Below are 18,552 nucleotides of genomic sequence, written 5' to 3' on the forward strand. Positions count from 1 at the left end.
GAGGTTTTGCTTTGCTAAAGACCAGTGCATTTTACAAATTTCCTCCAAGTTCCTTGCAACCAACGTCCATATGATGGAACAGATATTAAACTGAACTGAAAGGTATAGCCCCTTAGTATGTTTTGGCTGGAGGTTGTGGGTAGGGGGCAAGAAGGGTATTTATGGTGAGAAACATTTAGTCCTGCAGCACCACAGTGTAATGTAGGAAGTAAGAGGAAGTTCTAAATGAATAGGCTGAAAGAGCATGCATGGTTCAGAACACTTTGCCATATGGTTGCCTGTTAGCTTCATGTGTAGTAAGAGCAAAATACAGCATAGTTCACTTTGAGTTTGAATCAAATGTTAAACATTCTGCGCATTCTCACAGCTAACTCTCTTGACTCTGTACATCAAACTCTAGAAATAATGTAAAACTATTACAGGTTATTTACAGGGAATGTCTACAATGTTATATTTTAGTTCTGAGCAAAGAATAACATAAAAACTAAATTTTAGAGAAAATAATTGAATCTCAAAATTTGAGTGGGAATAGAAAATATCTTATTAGTAAACCAAAATGAACAGAGGTTCAAGAAAATAGAATGGAATTTTGGATGGAAATGGAAACCATTAGATGTCATAGAAAGGAATATATGGATATATAATCTCAGGCAAAGCCTCAGTGAGGGTGCACCTGGCCTCCTCCACGTCAGTCATTAGAACACTTGCAGACCACAGAGCTTGTGCTTTAATTGTGAGACACCACGGCCTGAGTAACACCCACTGGAATCCAAAGCAAGCAGGTTTCACGTGGCCCTTAGCACACTTGCCTTCCACAGCCGAGCACTCCTGCACCCACCCAGTGTTGCACTGTAAAAATTCCTTCCTCTTTGCTAAAAGCCTGTACTTGCTTGAGAAACTTCCTTTTGTGATTTGGAGACTGGGCTTATGTTACTGATGAGATTAAAAACAGCTTTCCCTATAAAAGTTTATGATGTTGCGGTCTGTTCAGTGTGTGTGCAATAGGATGAATCAGCCTTCTCTCATCCAGAGTCCATTTATTTGATCTTCCCTTGCTCCGTGTCCTACCCCTTCTACATCCACAGACCTCTGGTTCGTGTGCCCACACTTGAGAATCTGTCGCTGGTCCTCTCCAAATCAGGGGACCTAGTTACAGACTCGGATTTCTGACTACACCAAGAAGACGTTAAAGTAAATGCCTGCTAGGAATATTTGTTATTAAAGCAATTTTTAGAAAATAAACCAATCGGGCTAGCTCATGAGATGGATTCTGATAAAAGCTACATAGTCATATAAATTCTTTAATATCGAATCCCCGAGTCTAGATTGCTTCTTATGGCTAGAAACCTCTGTAACCAGCAGGCCAGGAATGGAAGTAGAATCACAGTTGATGAATTTTCTGACCTTTGGCCCAGTTATCATAAATAATGGTTTCAGTCTAGATTCAAAGCCCTGCCCTAATTGGTGTGGAAATCTCAAGGTTGTTCAGCCAGGCAGTTCCTCCTGTTTCATCTGTCTCTTCCCTTGTGTTCGTGTGTTCATTGGATCGGCTCACTTCTGCCTTGAACCTTCTCTTCATTTGTACTTAGATACCTTTCTCCACTGCCCTTCCTTCCACTTAGCTATTTCTTGCACATTATCTTCAGTAAGCTTTTCTCGTCCCTCACTAATGAGAATAGAGATAACAGTTTCCTCTGGCCCCTCCCTTCTTAACCGTGTTGCTCCTGTTTAAGTGAATAATGTTAACGTGTTATTCATGTACTTAGGTATTTATTTATGTTCAGTCATCGGCCTCCACATTTCTCCACACCTCCAGAAGCCCTTTGAGAAAGATCATGTCTAACAACGTGCACATGGAGGCAATTCAAGAGGGATCACTGAAGATCAGATGTCATACTAAAAAAAAAACCAATAAATAATCTCTGAGCTCTTTCTTTGGTACTGTTTTCCAGAAAGATTAGCTGAAAGTGCATAATTGTGCAACTGAACTGTGGGAGCCAAACGGTGGGAGGAGGTAAGCGAGGGATGTGACAGATCAGGTGAGATTATGTGAGGAGAAAACCTGTCATCCATGGACTTCAGAATACATTTCACAGACCTTCCCTTAACTAGGTATTTGGAAATCTCCTAGAGGGAGGTGGGGAAACCGAAGCAGAGAGCCAAACCAACCAAGCTGTGAGAGAGCAGGTCACAGGAGAGAGAGGAGCGTGGACTTCTGGCCTCAGCGGACATCCGCTTTGCTCCCTCCCACAGGGCTCTGCTGGGGTCATTAGGACCCAGGCTGTAAATCACCAGGTGGCCTGTAGGTCAGGGCTCAGGAAGGTCTGCAAAAACTCACCCCAGTGTTGTTGCATCTCTGCCACTGAAATGACTGTTAACACCAAAGGATATTTACAAAGGAAAGAACAACGTGATGATTTAAATCACTATCAATATCTCTCTTAAGTTAGGCAGTTACATTTCTCTAAGCCCTATGAACCAAGGTCTGGGATATAGCTGTTCAGTATGAGATTCTTTGTGTTTCTTCTGTGTACAATTTTCTGGTCACTGTAACTCTAAAAGGAAAACAAAACAAAACAAAACAAAACAAACAAGGTAGTTAAAGAAAGTTCAGAGATGGATAGCCAAAAGTGTTAAGGAGATGGAAGGACTTCCAAATAAGACTCTTCTAAAAATAAATGGGGACCTTTAAAAAAAAAACTGTGGTAAAATAATACATAAAATACAATTTACCATTTTAAAGTGTACAATTCAATGGCATTTAGAACTTTTACAATGTTGTGCAACCATCACTGCCAACCCGTCTCTAAAACTTTTTGTCATCCCAAGCTAAAACTTGCTTCTATGAATTTGGCTATTGTCGGACAAATCATACAATATTTGTCCTTTTGTGAATGACTTATTTCACTTAGCATAATGTCTTCAAAGTTCATGTATGTTGTAGCATGTGTCAGAATCTCCTTTCTATTTAAGGCTGAATAATATCTTACTGCATTTATATATCACATTTAGTTTATCCATATCCACATTTAGTTGATGGATACTTGGGTTGTTTTTACTTGGCTATAGTGAAAAGTAATGCTGCTACAAACATTGGTGTACAAGTATCTGAGTCCCTGCTTTCAACTCTTTTGGGTATATACCTAGGAGTAGAATTGCTGGATCATGTAGTAATTCTGTGCTTAGCTTTCTGAGGTGCTGCCAGAGTGCTTTCCACAGCAGCAACACCATTTTACATTCCCACCGGCAATGCATGAGAGTTCCAGTTCCTCCACATACTCATTAGCACTTGTTATTTTCTGTTTTGTTTTATTTTTAACAATAGCCATCCTAATGGGTATAAAGTGACGTAAACCGAGACTTTCTACCTGGAAAAAAAGGACTGAAGGGAAATGTAAGAGCCTGTAGTTGTAAAGACTTCAACTTGGATGTACACAGACATGGTCGCCAGAGTCTAAAACTTTAGAATTTAGGCAGGGACGATTTAACAGAATTTAACAAATAGCACAGCACAGGTACTGAACAGACCACAAGGCCATCAGTCCTTCACCTTCCTCTCATGTGTAGGCTAAATGTTGGCCTGGCTGGGGACCCTGATGAGATGAATTCAGAATAATGAAAAATCCATGTTCCTGCACCAGTTATGTTATCCCATAATAGGGACATAAGCTCAAGTATAACCATTCTTTTAAAAATTTAGACACTTTCACTAATGAGTAGCTAAGAAAAACCAACAATTGTGTGCAATTCACCCCCGTATTTTTTTGAAATTGACGTTGGAGAAGACAATTGTGCCTCTGTTCTTACCTTCAAATAGCCTGCCATCCTGTGTTTGAAGCTCTCTGGGCTCCTCTTGGAGGTCCTTTTGGCAATTCAGAGGAGTGAAATCGATATTTTAACTATTTACCATTCAACAGATATTTATTGTGTACCCACCATGTGCCAAGCCTTCTGATAAGCACTCCAAATAGAATGGAGAGCAGGGCAGACCATCTTAGTCTTCATAGAGCTACAATTTAGGAGATGGGTCAGATAATTTCTCCCACAAATAGATTTGTAATTCCAAACTGCGTTTTGTTCAAAAAGGAAAAATACCTGAGATATTTGTCTCCTTTCTTTCACTGTTCACACGACCACTGTAAGAAATCTGCTTTCTTTTCTCTTCAGGAACCTCCAAACAGGTGGCTTTGCGTGGGAGGGAGAGGTAGAGAACAACGCGTATAGCAAGGCTACCGGGGTGGTCCCCCAGCACAAGTATCACCCCACAGCGGGCAGCTACCAACTCCATTTTGCCCTGCAACAACTTGAACAGCAAAAACTTCAGTCCCGGCAGCTTCTGGACCAGAGTCGAGCCCGGCACCAGGTAATTCAAGATAAGGCTTTTCCACGTGCCAATGTCTTCCTTCTGTTGGTTTAAAAAAAAAACTGATGAGCAGTGTAGGAATAGTTTCTCAAAAGTTCACCAATGCCTCCACCATGGCTTGGGCGGCTCGTGAGGAATCGGCACGTGAGGAAGAGATGTTCTGAAGCCATATGTTGGCTTTCTTTCAATTGAATGTTTCTCTGCAAAAATCTCTTTTGTAGTAGTATTTACATTCCGTGTTGCATGTTAGTTCAGTAATTTCCCAAAGGGTCTAATTCCCAAGTACCGAAAAGCTAGCATTTTAAAGGTTTTTTTCCAAATATACTACTTCCTTGCTGTCGTAGACTTGGTGTATATATATGCATATATTAATCCTTCATGATCTATCAAGACTTTCAAGGAATAAGTAACTTTCAAGTTCTTACAAGAATGGTCTTAAGTTAGGTTGTTGGTGCTCTGGTTTGACAGTTTGTATGCAAAACAAGGTACACAAAAATCCTTGCTGTCATGGAACGTACTCTCGTGAAATACTGATTCCCTACTCACAGTCTATAAAATGACAAACTCCTGAGTATATGTATAAAGGAACTGTATAAGTTTGTATTCCACTAGAGTATCAGTATGGCCCCAATTACAGAGAAAGAATGACTTCACAAAAATGTCAGTCCATGAAGTGTTAGATTTTTCTTGATGATTCAGGATTATTATTAGAATCAGTTACCATGTTCTACATGTTCTGTTGGGCTGAATCCTTACTGATTCTGTGAGCTTCCCTGATACTTGGTTATGTGAAGAAATAGCTTGTATCAGCTTGATCTTTTGTCATTTGCTCTTATAAAAATATAGTATGTAGTGTGCATTTAGTTTGCACAAAATTAATATTCACTCAAAGGCTAAGGCAGCATTTCCAGAAGTTTTTTTTTTTCTTCTAAACAAAACAATTATTATCTAATCTTTACTTGTATTTTCAACTACCATCCAGGTCCAGACAAATTTTACTTTTTCAGTATCATCACTTGATCATCTTTATCTGTGATAGCATGCTCTGCATGTTACATTTAATTCATTGTAATTGAGGAATTGTAAGTGCAGGCATTTTTGAAGTAGTTCTTTAGGTCATTTTTACTGAAGAAAAATCCTGACTTATCTGTAGAAGGTGGAATGTAACATCACCACTCTGCCCTCATGTAGACATTTCCTCATTTAGAAAGTCTTTGGAGGCATTTAGGCCAGTTTGCATTTTCACAATTGAAGACATAAAAATATGGTTGAACAATAATCAGTTTTGAGACTGATTATTGCAAAAAACAAAGAGCTTTATTTGAGATCTTAAGAATTCCAATTCAGAAGACAAATTCTGGTAAAAAAACAAAAGATTGTTCCAGGGAAGAGAAATAGTCAAGGGCTTACAAAGGCAAAAGCCCCAAAGTTGTTCAAGAATTATGACTGACCCTGATGTAAGAAAGGAAATATCTGTCCTTAAAAGATAGTCTGTTAGGAGTTTTTTTTAGGATAAGGGTCCAATAAATAAACAGGCCGTCACGAGTTATTTCAGAGTGTAAGGGTCCACTAAGTACCCTGCATTTCTGGAACACTGGGCATATGTTCTGGATGCCCACATTAAGACAAGAAGTGGTCCAAGTTCAGATTCCATCTGGAATGAGATGTGCAAAAGGCGTACTTCCTCAGTGGCCTCCCAGCTCCATTTTAGACAGCTCTCTTAGCAATACCAACTCCATTTTGATTTTCCTTCCACAATGTATCTTAGTTTTTTTGTTTTAATCTGTAAATTTCTGAAAACTTTTAAAACTTCTGACCCCCCCCCCACCCCATCATTCAGAGTCCTTAAGAGTGCCAACTTAGTCAGATGCTGGATAGTGGAGATAGCATATATAGCCTTGTTTCCCTTATTTGAGTGTAATCTGTGGCTCTAATGAATCTAGACAAGTTGGTCCCTTTTAATGCTTGTGTACTTTGAAATGGTGGGTGATTAAAAAAAAAAAGGTGGTTGCAGAATGCTGAAGTTCTGAGGAAAGAGACAGTTGTGCTGATTTTCACTTTTAGAAACTGCTTCATTTGTAAGTCCTTCTCATTCTTTTGATTAGCTTCCAGCAACTCACATTCCTTTGAAAATTCAGAGTACTGCTATTCTTGTGTGGATTTTTTTTTCCACTGAGGATTATACTGATTTAGTTTTACTAAACTATGAAGTATATGGAGAATATGTTTTTTAGAATCTGTCAGAATACCTGTTTTAGGGAGGAATCAGAACTCCCAAGAAGAGAATTATCTCATGTCTTCTGGTGAGGGAACAGAAAATCATTTATCATAGTTTTATAGATGTTCGTAACATCATTTTATTTTTCCTCCTGTTCTTCTAATTCACAGTTGATTTAGGTAAAAATGAGTAAGGGTGAAGTTTGGGACCGTGGGAGAGAGTGAAAGAAACTAAATTCTATTAGCTTGAAGAGTTTAAAACTAATAAAATAGCAAATAAGATATTAAATGTTCTCCCATGAAAACTATTTAGTAGCTTAGAGCACTTTGTTTCCGAGGACATAAAGAAACACTCCACAGAAGGGCAAAGCCCTATTAGACTTGTAAGCCTCTGTTCTTAGCTTACCTTGTGACTGCGCTAGTCCTGATGATTATAATTACAACCAAATTGTTGGTTGAAACATGGTTTCCATTCTCAGTATGTCCTATATTTCTGTCCTTGGGTAAACTGCTTTAGAGAGAGATGGTTTCTCTGATGAACATCTTATCCCTTTGAATTCAGTTTTCTAAAGTGAGGTAGCCATTGTTATAATTAACAGTTTGGTTGGTAATTGCCTGTTTGAGAGCAGTGAATTGAAATCTGATTTACCTAGTATTCATTCACAAGAGAAACCTGTTTATGGAACAGGACATTAAAAGGGGCTTTGTATTGTATTATGTTATGTTGCATTACATTACATTATGTTATATTATACACGGACAGTGCCTTTCATAGTGATCGCCTAACAATATTGTTGGAAAAATCACGCAGTCTTTCTTGCATTACATGCAGAGGAAGTTCATCCTTTTCAGCACTTAGATAGCCACCTTATTGAAGATATTAATTTCAAGAAGGAAAACTGATTCAAGATATGAGTTTGGAAATGGGGATCTCAAACCATTCATGCAGCATAAGCTTTGATCTTCATCTCTGTCTAGCATTTCACTGATAAATCTAGAAATTGTCATGTACTGAATCACCCCTACAAAAGACTGGTCCTGGAACATGGGCATGGGAGAGGAAGTTCACCTGGAGCCACTGGCAGAGGCTTTCAGAGCCAGAAGTAAAAGGAAATACATTTGATCCAGTCCATTTGATAGCATTCTATACAAAATAAGACAAAATTGAAACTAAGCTGTTACACACTGATGGGGAAAACTAGTAATAAAAAAAAAAAGACATTCTAAATCAGAGCAGAACTTTTTCTGTAAATGATCATATAGTAAATATTTTAGGCCTTGCTAGCTGCAGCGTCTGTGGCAACTACTCAGCTCTGCCATGGTGGAATGAAAACAGCCACAGACAATATGTAAATGAACGAGTGTGGCTGTTTTCCAATAAAACTTTATTTCAAAAACAGATGACAGGCTGGATTTGGCCTGCAAGTCCTAGTTTGCAGACCCCTGGTTTTGAGCAACAGAACCCCTTGGAGGGTCTGTTGAAACGCCAATTGCATCTCGTGACGCCATTTCTGATTCAGTAGGTTTGGGCTGGGCCTCAATTATTTCAATTTCTAAGTTCCCAGAGATGCTAAGGCTTTTCTTCTGGGGACAGCATTTTGAGAACCGCTGAGCTAGAGAGAAAGAGATTAGAAATGTCTCCACTTCATTATTTGTTTTCTGTCTTTTGGAAGGGAGACTGGATTTGTTAAAATTTTGTGTTGCCCTTATAAAATTTTAGACAATCTTTTTTTATAGGAACATTGTTCCCATCTTTCACTTCATCTACCACAGTCTCCTGACAAGTAAGTTTGCCAAACTTGAAAACTTCTGCTCATTCTTTTTATCAGGGTATCTTCTGCTCAGCAACCACTGCTCCCAGGATTCAAGTTGTATGATGGCTGAGAGATAAGTAATGGCACAGATTCCTCCCTCTTTGTTTTAGTAATAATAGCCAACATTTAGTATGCACTTACTGTGGTCCAAGCACTATTCCAGGTGCTTTACATATATTAATTAATTTAAAATGAGTTTCAGGATGGTTGAGGAAATTGCAGGACCTTGGTAGCCTGTGGCTGGGAAAGTGAATCTCTGTGTGGATATATCCCAATGTGTCTTCTCTCTGGTTTTCCTCATTACTTCCCACTTCCTTCTCATACTGGCTTCCCGCCCCTGAAGGAGAAGGGTAAAAAAGTCTTCCTTCAGCTGAGTCGGGGGACTTTCTTGGGCAGCAGTGGCTGCTGGTGACATCAGCATGAGGAGCCCTCCCTGCCGGGGTCTGCGAGGAGGGCTGCACTGGCTGTGAGGGCCTCACAGCCCGGCTGACCTGATTCTAATTGCCGACATTGAGCTGATGTTATTCTTGGCCCAGGGCAGAGTGATTACTCAGTAGTTTCTGTTAAAGTGATCCTTTGTTAAACCTCTGCTCCCAGCCCCCATCTCCTGCCCTCCCACTCTCTTCTCTACCTCCTTCAGACTGAAAAAAAATCCCCAAACGCAGAAAAATTAAGGACATTTTGATGGCCAAGGCAGCACTGCTGAAATTTCTTTTAACAACAAAGGAAGAGAGGGGGGATTTTTAGTGCATCTTAATTTTTCACTGGTTCCCAAAGCCCTTCAATTTTTAGTAGACTTAATTTTCACCGTTTTTAAGGTAACTCAAGGTCGGAGAAAACTGTGCATCCTAAATTCTTCCCATCCTTCCATGCTGCCTGTGCTTTACTTCCTGCATCCCACGATGCACAGCTTCATCAGAATAACCTAGATTCAGTAAGGGGCAACAGAAACCAAAGGTCCAAAACAAGCAGGACCCGGGGCCACTCAGTGTTCACCTGAAGGGGTCCTTCAGTATGATGGCAGCATCTTGAGTGCCATACGTAATGTGCTTTCTGCTAATGGCGTGTGTGAACACAGTGCAACCTCACAGGTGTGGAAAAGATTCCCATATAAACACAGCCAGGTCTTGTTATTCTGCTCCTAAAAGTTCATTGCATGTGTCTAGAAAAATTCTGCCCCCTTGCAGGAATGAATCCTGTTTCTCCAAGCCTTCAGCTGCTGTGTGTTTGTGTTGTGGGGGAGGGGAGAGAAAGAGAAATTCAGCAGGCACCCGGCTTCTGGAGGCAGCCAGCAATAACACGCTAGCGCCTCAGCACTGGCACGGGGCTGGGGGGAGCAAGCCAGCCGACTCGCTCTGCAGGGGAAGTCTTTCTAAGTCTTCCTAATGAGGGTTCGGGGTTTTTTTGTTTTTTGTTTTTTTTTGCCTTTGCCTTCATTTGGTTTGGGGGGCTCTTTTGTCCAACTTTATATTTTCTTCTGACCTTTATCAGCAATTCATGTAACACTTAGTTTATAGCTTGTTTGTGATTATGGTTTTCTTAGAACCATTTGATTTCACAAATTTTGCCAAACCAAACTCTTCTTCTTACCTAATAAAAATACATTGAAAATACGTGAAACAATGCACGGAAAACTACATTCGGCTATTGGGAAATAGACACTGTGGACAGACTTTGGAGTCAGATAATCCTGTTTAAACCTGAGCTCATGACCTGGGACAGGTTATTTAAACTCCCTTGAACTTCAGTTTCTTTCTCTCTAATGTGGTGATAATAATGTGTATCTGTGGGTTATCATGAGGATTGCAGTCCTGAGGAGGTTGCCAGGTGCCAACAAGCACTGCACCTCGATTCGTGTTTGTATTATCACAGAGAACCGTCACAGCTGCTTTCTTGTTAGCCCCATTTTACAGATGTAAAAACAAAGCATCACTTATGGGACTGTGCCAGGGTCACAAAAGTAGTACGAAATGGAAGAACTGGGATTTTTGAATCCAGGGCTATCAGTCTCCAGCATCCACGCTCTTGGCTATCATGTTATATACTACCTTCCTGACAATACTCAAGCATTCAAAAAATAGTAGTTAAATTTATTGCTACTTTTATAAAGTTTAAGTTGCTATTCCTGCATTCAACAGGTACTTATTGCCACCTATAAAACTGCATTTGAAAAGTTATTCTCAGGCATCTTAACTAGTCTCCTACTATTCATATATGCTGTTGCAAAAGAGAAGATTTAATTAAATGTAGGTTATCCCAGTTACCTCAAAGCCTTAATTAAAGAAATGTCTTGAGAAGGTGTTCCTGGGCTTAAAGCACTTAGAAATACCCACACTTTACCGTCCCTTGTGTTTTATTATTTAGGAAGAATGTCGGGGACCACTGACTTATGCAGTATCCTGAATATGTTCTAGAAGTTTGGAGATTCAGAGCACATGTGTGGGTTGTTATTAATAACATAGGAATTATCTCTTCGATTATCATAATGTTTTAAATTTTATTTCTATGGTGGTGCTTTTGAGAAGACTGTCAGGAAACACAACTGGTGTCTACAAATGTGAATACCACAGGTGACACGTTTACATGATTAACATCATGCTTGCATTTTCAATACCATAAAATCTGATTCTTAAGGCATCGTTACAATATAGACACCACTTCATTATGCTGATTAATTACTACTAGTAATAGGAGGAAGTCTCCTGGTTACTACCAGGTTATTTTCTAAGTTGTTGCTAGAGTAATGTCCCTCTGGAATCTTAGAGGCAGGAAGGTGAGGGCAGGGAAATGGACATATAATGCATGCCTCCTGTGTGCCAGGTATAGTATTATCTCCATTCCACTGATGAGGAAACTGGTGCTCAGAGAGTTTAAGTAACTTACACAAGATTGCACAGCTGACTGATTGCAGTCATAATAGTCAAACCAGGTCAGAAGTCTTCCAACACCCTTTTCTACTCTACCTCTCTTCCCCTTGAGTAAATGACTCTTCATTTCTTCTTGTTTTACACATTTATCATCAGCCAGATAAGTCATTCCAATTATATTAGTGCTGCTGCTGCTATACACCCATATGCAATAAAAAAGAAAAAGGTCAATGCAGTGAATCAAAATTCAGAACTCCGCTTGGTTGTGGGCATGTTAAGAGACAACTGTTCAGCTACCAGCTGCTTGGGATCAACCTTGTTTTCTGTACGTTCTTAAAATGTGGTTTTGCTGTAACTGCCTGGTGGCCAGTTTCATTCCCTCCCCTCACTCTGTGACCTGTAGCTTTTTTCTGTCTGTGGGGATATGAGGGACTCACAGAAGTAACTTTGTATGAGATGATGAAAGACTTCATCTTTAAACATAAAGAACCCTGTTCATCTACGATGGATGCAGCCACGGGAAGAAACTTCACAGATAAATGACAGCAAAGTCTGTGTAAGATGAACAGGAGATGAGCATGTGAGATTTTTATCCAAATAAATCAAACTATAATTTGAAGACAAAGACAAATTAGTTATTTATTAACTCTGAATTTAAAGTTGTAAAGGAACTTAGAAATTGCCTTGTCTAATTATTTCATTTTACTCATCAGGAGATAAAAGACATAAAGACGTTGTTAGGAAAACAAGGGTCCTGAGAGATAAATAATTTACTAAAACTACTAGTAAATAAAAGATAAAAGAGAATTGAAAATAAGGCTATGAGTTACCTTTTTTTTTTTTTTGAACTCTCAGTCTAGGGTCATTGCTGATCTTTTGAAGTTACCTTTAAATATAATACACAATCACACATACACTTACACATTTTAACTTTCAAAATAAGTGACAAAGGTTTGCTTAAAGAAAAATTTTTTTCAACCTTTCCTTCTTGGAGTAAAATCTCTGTCTTTTGCTTGCATCTGGTGAAAATTGAACACATTGCTAAGTTTGCTTTAGATTTGCTTTGGAAGAGAGCTTTGATTTCAATGAATTTGCTTTATAAAGGGAGTCAGCACAGCATAAACGAAGAAGGCAGTATAGTGTAGTTGGGCTGTGAACTCAGACTCCTCCTGGGACTCGAATCTCACGTACTGCTTAGTAGCTGTGCCATCATGGACAAAGTATGGAAACCTTTTGTGCCTTGGTTTCTTCCTCTATATACGGAGGTGGTGATGGGACTGCCCTCAAATGGTTGGGAAAATTAAATTATATAATAACATGTAAAGCAAATAGAGCAATGCTGACCATGATAAAAACTCAATAAAAATTCATTGTTCTTATTATTATGTATTACTTTTTTCTATTGTGGTAAAAAACATAAATTTATCTTTTTAACAGTTTTTAAGTGTATTATACAGTCTCATTAACTGTATACATATTGCTGTACAACAGATTAATAAAACTTTTTCATCTTGTATGACTAAAACTCCATATACATCAAACAACCCCCTGTTTCCCCCTCCCCCGGCTCCTGGCAACCACCACTCTACTTTTGTGTTTCTAGGATTTTGATTACTTTAGATACATTATAAAAGTGGAACCCTGTAGCATTTGTCTTTTAGTGACTAGCTTATTTCACTTAGCATAATGTCCTGATGTTTCATCCATGTTGTAGCATATGGCAGGATTTCTTTCTTTTTTAAGGCTGAATGGTACTCTGTCACGTATATGTGTATACATTTTCTTTATCCGTTCATTGGTTGATGGTGTTCAGATTGCGTCCACATCTTAGCTATTGTGCATAATGCTTCAGTGAACATAGGTGTGCAGATGTCTCTTCTATTATGTGTTACTTTTAATGTTAAATATGCATAGCATTGTAATTTCATCTTGGGGTTTAGTTAAAACCCCTGTGCCAGAAGCAAAATTAGTTTAGATGATGTTAAAGAAGGTGGTTAGGAGAAGTTCAAGACTCACAAAGTACTAATTAGCTATGTTTTTTAAACTAACATTTACTTATTTGGACAGCTGAAAATTATATGCAGATTAATTTGTTCACGGTTGCTAGAGGGAGCTCTGAGGAGAAAGAGTAGAAAGAATGATTAATAGTACCTGGTGAAATGGTTAAAAGAATAATATGTTAGTCCTAAGGCATATAAATGTCTTATAAACATGGAAAAAGGAAAGAGACAGTATTAGCATCAGATTATGAACCAGCTTTCTGTGGGACCCATAGTATTTCCTTATAATAATCAAGGAAAGACAAGGAAATTATCCTCCCAGACATACTGATTGAAATGTAACTGGTACAACCTTTACAGAGGGCAATTTTAGAGTATGTGTAAAAAAGACTTAAGCCAGAAGAAGAAGGAGCCTTCTCATCTAGCCATTCTCCTTGAAGGAAATTATTTTAAGAAAATGATCCAGCATATGTCAAAAGATAGAAATAATATGATGTTTATCACAACACTGTTCTTAAGAAGCAAGATAAACTAGAGACAGCCTTAATATGTGTTTGTGTGTGTGCGTGGTTTCAAAGGAAGTATAAGATTGGAGGGGTCCTACTTTTCCCCACTTAAAAATGTATTAGGAACATATTTCCATAATTGCAAATATACATCTACTGTGGCAGTTTATAGTATTCTGCTGTTGGTGATTGGTTAGGTAAATTATGATAAACCATAAAGGAAAATAAACATCCATTAAAAACAGTGATCTAGATCTACCCTTATAGATAGGGAAAAATGGTCAAGATAGATAATTGAATAAAAAAAAGCAATCTCCAAAACATCAGATACCATATACCATGTTTGTAAGGCCACAGAAATACTTGTATGTGTATAGAAAATAAGTGATTATACACAGAAAAAAAATCTAAATGTTACCAGAGGTTATCTCTGAGAGTAGAATTCAAAACTGTTTTCCTTTTTGTAATGAACGTGTATTTAAGAAATTGAAGTGTTTCAAAAAACCCCAAAAAACGAGGGGGAAGGGTATAGCTAAATTGGTAGAGTGCATGCTCAGCACACAAGAGGTTCCAGTTCCATCCCTGGTACGTCCTCCAAGCAGAAATCAATGAAGAAACCCAATTACCTGTCCCTCAGAATACAAACAATGCGAGAAACATGTGTGCTCTCATCTGTTCCACAAATCTGTATCTAAAAACAAAAGCAAAAACAAAAAAAACCCTTGGTCTGCCAAATATTGCTGAGCATTGAGGGAGAAAAAAATAGAAAGCAAAACAGAGTTTACAGTCATAGGAGTCTAAATTTGCCATCAGAATATAAGCCTCTACCAATGTATGACATTAATTGGTTGTCTTATTAGAGTGGGAGGTGGGGCTGCTATTGAGGGAGTGTCATCCATGTGGTGTCATAGGGCTGGTCAGTTTCCTTGGGTTTTCTGATCATGGGCTGCAGCCCTGGGCTTAGCCAGCTGCCTCATGGTAGTAACACACCCTCAGCCCAAGATCAGTTCAACTGTCTTCTTGCTATTGAGAAACCAACTCAGAGACACTGTTGGCATCTAAAGTTTGCTTAGATGCAGAAGTCTGAGACACGTAGGTATATTTGAATATGTTTTTAATGACCTGCATGGTTTCTCAAATGTTAGCAAGTACAGTTGATTTAGGGGCTGCCTAAAGCACATATTTTTCAGTTGGTTGGTAAATAATAGTTTCTCCTATATTGTTCTGTCCCAGGTAAGCACCTGTACTTGGATCCTTTGGTAGGTCACTTGAACTAGCAAGAATCTACTTTCCTAGTTGCTAATGGAGAGGGAGCTTCTAGTTGGTTTTAGAAATGGAAGGATATGCTGGAGGACTTCTAACATCTTTGACAGCTCAAAGTCCGGTTTTGGGTACTTTAGTCATCAGTCTGTCTCTCTCTATGACCGATAGCATCTGCAGGGTTGCCGCCCATCCCTGTTGGGGAGGTAGCATTGCCCAGTGCCTTTTTGCAGTACCAGAGGTTGTACTCTGTTTCTCTTGCTCAGCTTTCAGTCTTGTCCCAGCTTACAAACATTGTGAATGGACGACAGCCAAGAACTGCATTCATTGTGGGGCAAAGGCCTTTTGGAAGCTTGCTTTTGCCAAAATAGAAACAGCTACCCTCACCCTCACCCTGGCCCTGGGCTTTTTAAAGCATCATATGGTTGCCCAAAAGACGTAATATGTTCTTGGCAAGGAACAGCTCTGGACCTGGATGTAATAGGGTGAGTGATTAGCATCTTACCTGCTCAGGAAGATACACCATCCCTGTACTTCAGCTGCCAGAACTAGAAGTGGCTTTGTGTGCTATGTAACTTTTATCCCAACTTTATCCAAGTTAGGATAAAATCTCATATAATGCCTCAAAGTGTTTGCACTTCTGAAATCAAAGTAAAGGGGGTTACAAAGTGACATTAACCCACTCACATAGAGATTAACATTTGCCTAATTTATCTCCCTTCATTTTCAAAAAAATGAATTTAGAGTTATTTCACTGCAAAGAGTCTTCCAGCTCTGCTCCATCACCACAAAGCCTGAGTAAAGATTAAAAGGAGTGTTTCTCTGGAAGGAATTAAAACACACACACACACACACACACACACACACACACTCCCCCAGAATTTAATCTCCAAACAGTATTATCTTTCTAGTACGAGAGCGCAGATCTTGCTTCCCTGTACAGTTGCAGTCTGTGTTCTGTCTATCAGAAATTCCTCCTTCCCACCCACGAGTACCCTTCTGTTGTGGGAGAAGGAGGGCCTTTCCAGTCTTTTGCCTGGGGCCAAGCCAGCCCTCAAACTGTGGTTTTCTCCGAGTCTCCTTGCTGAAGCGTGGCTGTTTCCCACACCCAATAAAGAAGCAAAAGTCTTATATCTGTTGACCAGGTCTTGCATGGAGGCCAGTGCTTATAACAGCTCTCACATTGCCAGGACATTGACTGATGACAGTGCGGCCCCGGTCCCACGTTGTTAACCCACAAGTGCAGAGTGCTAAGATTATATATCCAAACCTCACATTTCTTAGCAATTCTGTAGAGAGAAGTTTATATAATTCTTCTATTCATTTATGAATGAATATCAGGATGAAACAGTTCACAGAATCTGTCATTGGTAGAGTTGTAGAATTAGGGCCAATATAGGCCGTCGTGGGGGAGGCCTGGGGTAGCTGATTTCTGCTAATAGTCTAAATGCATCTGTTTATACGTCTGCTTCTAACATTGCTTGAATACTTTCCTGGGTTTCTTCTTATCAGATTTGATGACTTTAGTCTCTCATTCGACTTAGCCTTGGCTTTGGTGAAACACCTGGGGATGGACTCGTCTACATTACTGACTTCTGGGAATTTGGGGATGGCATAGAATTGTAATCATTTCATTATCCATTCAATATAAGAAGAGTATGATCACCAAACAACAAATGAGAACCTAGAAGCTTTTTCCTGTTTGGAAACACTGTCTCCTTTTTTGAGGTGAGGTACTTTTATGTTACATTAAGGCTTAAATAAACTTGACTCTTTGGTAGATTGTGAATTATATCTCAGCTCAGCTAGGATTCCATGTAGTTGCATGGAATAAAATACCCCCCACCCATGGCTTAGACAAGTTAGAGATTTATTTTCTTTTCGCCACATAATCAGAAATCTAGAGGTGAGCTCTCTTAAAGTCCATGGTGCTATCAGGAGCCCATGTTCCTCCTGTCTTTATCCTCTGTAATTCTTAGCAAGTGACTTCCACGCTATGCCTGTCCACCTCTAGTTGGATATGCATATTACAGGTAAGGAGAAGAACAGTAAAGGGCAAAAGCTGTGCACCACCCAACCCAGTCTGCCCCCTTTAAAGAGCTTTCCCAGAAACTGCACCTGGAAACTTCTGTTTACAACTCAGAACTATGTCACATGGCTATCTCAAGGTATAGGAGAGACTGGGAAATGTAGTTTTTAAGCTGGGCACACATTATTACCCAAACAAAGTCAAGGCAGTTTTGTTAGGAAGAAAGGAAGACGTATTAGTATCCAGGCAAATGAGTCTCCCACGTAATAAATTCTCCTATTTTATTTTATTTTGTTGTTTGAGGTAAAGACTGATCTTATGACTATGGAACATCGATGTCTAAAATTTGCATATAGGAAGGTGAATTTGCTTTTGTTTGGGATCTATAGAAGGGCTTACCTACACTTTGTGGCTGAGTATGAGCTGAACACATAACACACTAGGCACTATTTAAACTCCAGAAGATGGTCCTATTGCAAGATTACATCTCTATGTAAACACAAACTTGCCTATTTTCTTGTATATGAATTTAGTTGTTGCTTACAAAAAGAAAATCAATAGTTGATATAATGTAAGTTTTTTTTTCACTCATGGGGTAAATGTTTATTAAGCACTTTTTATGCACAAAGCATTCTACTAGGGCCTGTTAGTGAAGCAAAAATTAATCAGATATAAATCTAGGCATTTCCAGTATGTATTCCAGAAGGGAAAAAAAGTACATATATAAATGGCTGTAATATAAGGTAGAATGTGCTAAATGTGATAAGACACATCCAGATAAATTTTTATAAGCATTCAGAAGAGGAAAAGATTATTTCTGCCAGAGAGAATTGAGTATATGAGCTGGGGAACCTAAACATGTGTTTTCATTTTACGAGTTTGCTTTTGCAGCTAGTGAGTATCATCATAAGACTAGAAAAATATGTTGAAAAATACGTAACCAACTACCATTCACAAATCATTACAGATAAGCCGACTTACATGTCATCCCGCCCTTTGGTTCCTCAGGAAACTGAGGTGGTGTTTTAGGAAGGAGTGGAGCATTGAGTGTGTGTCTGGTACTTGGATTCATTTCAAGAAATCATTACTGAGTGCCTGGGCTGCATTTACTTGTGTGATCTTCATTTAATCCCCAACAGTCCAGTGAAGTAATTTTAATTGCTTATGAAGAAGCTAATGCTCAGAGAGGTTAAGTAACTTGAAAAGGTCACCCAGTTTATAAGTGACAGGGGTTACATTTGAGCCCAGCACATTTGACTGCAAAGCCATGCTCCTTTCCACTTACCTTAGGCTCTTCCTTACACTGTTGATCTACTCTGGTTTTGTAGCCATAATAAGTGTTGAACAGTCAATTCTTTCTTCAACTCAGTCTAATGGCAATTCCTGTACCAAGCTGGTTGAAACTTGGGCTTCATTTGGATACTTTGATTTGTACTCAGAGTTACTCTGTTACCTGCTTAAATCTTATTAGAACCCGACTTCCTTTTGACTTTTCA

The 18,552-nt window shown here is 39.1% G+C and overlaps 1 protein-coding gene across 17 annotated transcripts in view; it reads left to right on the forward strand.

The window, feature by feature from the left end:
* The window catches only part of TTLL5 (tubulin tyrosine ligase like 5), a 254,847-nt gene that overhangs the window by 171,196 nt on the left and 65,099 nt on the right, over positions 1-18,552 (forward strand). For all 17 annotated transcript variants that reach the window (XM_032482399.1, XM_032482401.1, XM_032482408.1 and 14 more), the window contains one exon: positions 4,168-4,363. In XM_032482399.1, the coding sequence (XP_032338290.1) occupies positions 4,168-4,363 (196 nt within the window). The remainder of the gene's footprint in view (positions 1-4,167; positions 4,364-18,552) is intronic.

Source organism: Camelus ferus, chromosome 6, assembly GCF_009834535.1.
Source record: "Camelus ferus isolate YT-003-E chromosome 6, BCGSAC_Cfer_1.0, whole genome shotgun sequence".
NCBI lineage: Eukaryota > Metazoa > Chordata > Mammalia > Artiodactyla > Camelidae > Camelus > Camelus ferus.